The 4,666-nt window shown below is 34.4% G+C and overlaps 1 protein-coding gene across 1 annotated transcript; it reads left to right on the plus strand.

Moving 5' to 3' along the window:
• Positions 1 to 982: 982 nt before the first annotated feature.
• Positions 983 to 3,767, plus strand: LOC129301942 (uncharacterized). Its single transcript, XM_054940570.1, has 6 exons — positions 983 to 1,893; positions 2,014 to 2,112; positions 2,216 to 2,257; positions 2,492 to 2,621; positions 3,256 to 3,357; positions 3,510 to 3,767. The coding sequence occupies exons 1-6, from the start codon at positions 1,660 to 1,662 to the stop codon at positions 3,578 to 3,580; spliced, it is 678 nt and encodes a 225-aa protein (XP_054796545.1). The 5' UTR covers positions 983 to 1,659; the 3' UTR covers positions 3,581 to 3,767.
• Positions 3,768 to 4,666: the final 899 nt, after the last annotated feature.

A 4,666-nucleotide genomic window follows, 5' to 3' on the forward strand; every position in this document is an offset into this window, starting at 1 on the left:
TAATAATGAGTTATGACTTACGATCAGGAGAACCACAATTAAAGACTTGTAATCAACGCTATTGAATACATGTTTACAAATGAAACTTCGAAATCTAACACCTAAACTTTTGTATTTACAACTTACATATTTTTATTTCATGCTAATATTTTACAAGATCTTTAATTGATATTTTCTCACGAGCTATTCTAACCACAATTTATATTGCTGGACTTTTACCTAATGGCATCACTTGAATTTTTTTTTTTTGGGTCTTAGTTATTTTCTTTTACCTTCTATAAAAAAAAAACTTGTCACGTGGAAGTTGATTTGATGAAATTTTATTTTTATTTGTTTGGATTGAATGCCTTTTTTTCTCATTTCAGTAAAATTTAAATATTAAAGGGAACTTAATCATAAAAAATTTGAAAAATGATAATAATTTTTTTTAAATATATAAATAATAATTTGATCCCTCGAAATGATATAATTCTCCTAAAATTTTTAGAGACTTTTTTATCATTAATAAATTTATATAAATTATTAAATTATTCTTATTAAAAATAAATAATTCACAACTTTACTTCTTATATTTGTAATTTTTTTAAATTCACAATAATGTAACAGTAAATCATAACTTTGCATATTAAATTTTTTATTTATTGTTGTATTATTACGAATATAAAAAAAGAGTTGTAAATTATTTATTTTTGACAAGAATAATTTAATAATTTATATAAATTTATTAATGATAGAAAATTTTTTAAAAAATTTAAAGAAATTATGAAAATTTGAATTATCAAATTATTATTTATATATTTTAAAAAAATTATTATATTTTTTCTAAGATTATTATTTCTCACACACACGTGAATGCTTTTATTTCGTGCTCCTTTATGTCTATTTGGTCCTCATGAAGACAGTGTAAACTTAAAATTACCCATGCCTTAGACACCTTCTACCACAGCTCCATCTCCACGACTCCACACTACCTATCACCTTATTCGATCAGTTTCAGTCGCTTGCAAATTTTCACTAAAAAAAAAAAAAAAAAACCTAAACCTCGCAAATCTCCGTAGATCTTCATCGTCGCAGATCCAGCTTGGATGGCGTTGGCGTGCAAAGGAGAAGCTCAAGGAAGATCTTCATCCATCTCCGCCGGCGTTGCAAACCCGTGGCTTCATCGTGGCTCTTATTGCTTCATGTACATGGGTTCTTGTCGTTCCTGCTTCATCTTCATTTGATTTTTGGATTTGAGATTTTCTTGGTACGTCGAAACTCATCGTTAAAACCGTGTACGTCAAATATTATGACGACCTCGTTTACGTCAACACGAATAATTCAAGCCGCAAAAGGCACCACATCCCAGGATAATCCGGACGCGGCACTCGCAGAGCCAGTCCAAAAATATTAATTAGCCCAATTTATTTGATTTTAATTTCTTCGCCGCGTGACGCTGTGGTTCGAGCCTTCGAAGCGACCTCATTCTCGAAACGCGAAGCAGCCGATATGGAATGTGAATCACATGGTCGAGGCACCCGCACAACATGTAGGCCTTTTGACTTTGATCCACGCTTTTAAATTCTGCCCATTAAGCACGCCGGCCACTCTCTGTATATTTGTATTCGTTGCTTCCATCCCCAATCATTACCACTGAGGACGAAGGAGAAGATTATCGAAATGGGAAGCGAAGGTGACGTTGGAATGATCGCCGGCAGGAAGCCTAGAATACTGTGCCTTCACGGCTTCAGAACGAGCGCAGAAATTCTCAAGAAACAGATATACAGGTGGCCGGAATCCCTACTCCAGAAGCTGGATCTGGTTTTTGCCGATGCTCCCTTTCCCAGCAAGGGCAAATCCGACGTCGAAGGCATCTTCGACCCTCCTTATTACGAGTGGTTCCAGTTCAACAAGGTTCTTCTTATACCTGATCAATCTGCTCTTTTTTTTTTGGGGCACAACTACGCGGGTTTATTGGATTGTGATTTTAATAATTCGTGCATCTGTTTGATCGTGTTACGCTGTAATTAACAGGAATTTACAGAGTACACGAACTTTGATGAATGCCTAAAATATATAGAGGATTTCATGATCGGGTACGGGCCGTTTGATGGTCTCCTCGGTTTCTCTCAGGTAATTGTTTTTTCCCCCTCATCTACTGAATTTCGCTGTATTCATTATTCAAATCCATCGGCCTACAAGTTGCAATTGTGAAACATGTAATTGGAGAATACAGGGGGCGATATTGTCAGGTGGGCTGCTGGGTCTTCAGGAGAAGGTACGTGGAAAGTGGAGAAAATTTTTAACATATAGTTACATACTCTTTTTTTTTTTGGCCTGAATATAGCTGTATACTCTACTCCTCCGTCTTCCCCTGTTTTTCATTTTCTCAAAACAAAAAATAAATATGCTAAGTTACTGAAAGTGTAAAATTATAAAGTTGGTGGTTATAGGTTTTCTATATATAATTCTATAGTTTGGAAATATTAAAACTCGAGTTGATGATGTGCAGGGTGTGGCACTGAGCAAGGTTCCGAAAGTGAAATTCTTGATAATCATAGGAGGGGCTAAGTTCAGGGCACCTTGGGTGGCTGAGAAAGCATATTCCTCACCAATTTCGTGCCCCTCCCTCCACTTTCTAGGTATTTCCGTTGTTTTACTTTAGCTTTGTCCACCCCTCGCTGCTTCGTTGTCATTGTTTTTCTTAATAATAATATAATCATATAATATGGCGTTCCTTGTTAGGTGCTTGCCACCGGCCGAATTCCTCTGAATCTGGTTCTTTTTCTCTGTTGTCTATTACTTTTATATTAAGACAAATAACTGATTTCCATCGAATCTTCTTGCGTGTTGTGTTGTGATTAAACAATAGACTAGTCCCGTGTATCCTTATTTTTCTTTTTAATGCGGAAATTTATATCCAGATCCTCTACGTTCGTGAAAAGTAAGCTGAAGAGGATATGGTTATAATTTTAAAAAGATGCATGATTCATGCTAATTCAACCTAAAACTAAAAGTAAAAGAAAATGGCTCGGAACAACCCCAAATATAATTGTACAGTTACTCTGTGTTGATAGGTTGCATTTTTTTTTTTAATTAATCTTATCAAATAGCAAGTTACTTGCTGTTTTTCTTAAACTCATCTATTGTCACACAAGCATCCCATACATATTATTACAGCAAACCCTAAACCCTTATAGGGATGCTTGAAATACTAAGAATAATCAAATATGCAAAACAATTACGATGTAAATTAATCAGGTTTAGTGACTACAGGGGAGACAGACTTTTTGAGACCATATGGGGTCGAGCTGATAGAATCATGCGTTGAACCAGTGGTGATTAAGCATCCTAAAGGCCACACAATACCAAGGATAGGTGCACCATTCCTCTCTGATTTACTTTCTCTTTATCCCCTCTCTAATCATCTGATTGTATTTTAGATTTTTTTTTTATCCAGTTTTTCTGCAATGTATGCTTGTAATTAAGTTATTCGTATAAAATAGTTCTTCCGTCGCTTTTCTCCTCAGATGATGATAATTTGAAGACCGCGACAAGGTTCATCGAAAGAGTTCAAAAGCTATGCGAGAACCAGAAATAAATTTAGATCGGCTAACGTGCACACCAGAACCTTGTTATCTTTTTTTGTTAATTTCTTGGTTCTATGTCTCTGTCTATCTCTGAACACAAACCACACGCATTTTTTATTGTCAAAAGTTAATGGTGCCATTTATTTGTGCAAATTAAACTGAATAATAAATCCAGATAAAGAATTATTTATTATTAAATACCTTGGGCACTGTGAGTATACATGACTAGTACAGATGTTGTAAAATCAAGCGTCCCAGAAAAAAAGAAAAAAAAAGGGTCGACGTTTTTGTACTTAAGAAGTCACATGAAATCAATGTGAAAATGGTTGGATAGAATGTTAGGATTTAAATTCTTTAAAATTGATATTCATGAATTTGTGTGAAGTTCTCTGTTTTTAAGATAAAATTTAGAAATTCACGAATACTCAAATTTAGAGAATGCATCCCCAAAATGTTAAATATTGGAATAACTAGCCGAGCCATTCATAAAAACTTCAAAAAACTACTTCTAAGCGAATTGATTGCCATTGAAGAATAGAGTAGGAGTATGGCTTAATTTAATGATTAGAAGAACATATATTTTTAATTGACGTAACATGATAACATAAGATTAACGCTATCTTCGTACAAAATCCCCCTCCCTTTGAAAGCTCTTCGATGCCATTTAAGGGCCTTTATTTGAAGAGTTCCTTCAAAAGGCATGTGAATTTGAGAAATAAATTTTGACATGTGAATACCTTGCCAAGTTTTTTTTTTAAGTTTGGTGAATCAACCTTGTAACTATTGTTTTTGGCGCTTTTATGAGAACAATTTCTAGCAGTGGCCATGAAAGACACTAATTGGTGGGTTGAAATCCTATGAAGTTGGCCTCTTAAGTTTCTATAGGTTAATATGCTTAACATTGACCTTTAAAAATTTTGCAAAAAATGCCAACAGAGAAAGATTGTTTGCACACGTCTACTTGCTTGCTGAGACAAATGAAAATCTAGATGTAACAAACCATATACTTTGATGTCACCATCTTTGGTTGGGACATTGCACTCGTTGGCATCCAAAACATTATTAATGATCTCAAGTTAGAGGCTATGATGAACATG

Source organism: Prosopis cineraria, unplaced genomic scaffold (assembly GCF_029017545.1).
Source record: "Prosopis cineraria cultivar Desert tree isolate PC_DT_omini unplaced genomic scaffold, ASM2901754v1 PC2, whole genome shotgun sequence".
NCBI lineage: Eukaryota > Viridiplantae > Streptophyta > Magnoliopsida > Fabales > Fabaceae > Prosopis > Prosopis cineraria.

Excerpts from the sequence above, each read along its gene's own strand:
- LOC129301942 (XM_054940570.1), top strand. The coding sequence starts at position 1,660 with ATGGGAAGCGAAGGTGACGTTGGAATGATCGCCGGCAGGAAGCCTAGA. Across the intron at positions 2,258-2,491 it reads TGCTGGGTCTTCAGGAGAAG|GGTGTGGCACTGAGCAAGGT; the intron begins GTACGTGGAAAG and ends GATGATGTGCAG. Across the intron at positions 3,358-3,509 it reads CCACACAATACCAAGGATAG|ATGATGATAATTTGAAGACC; the intron begins GTGCACCATTCC and ends TTTTCTCCTCAG.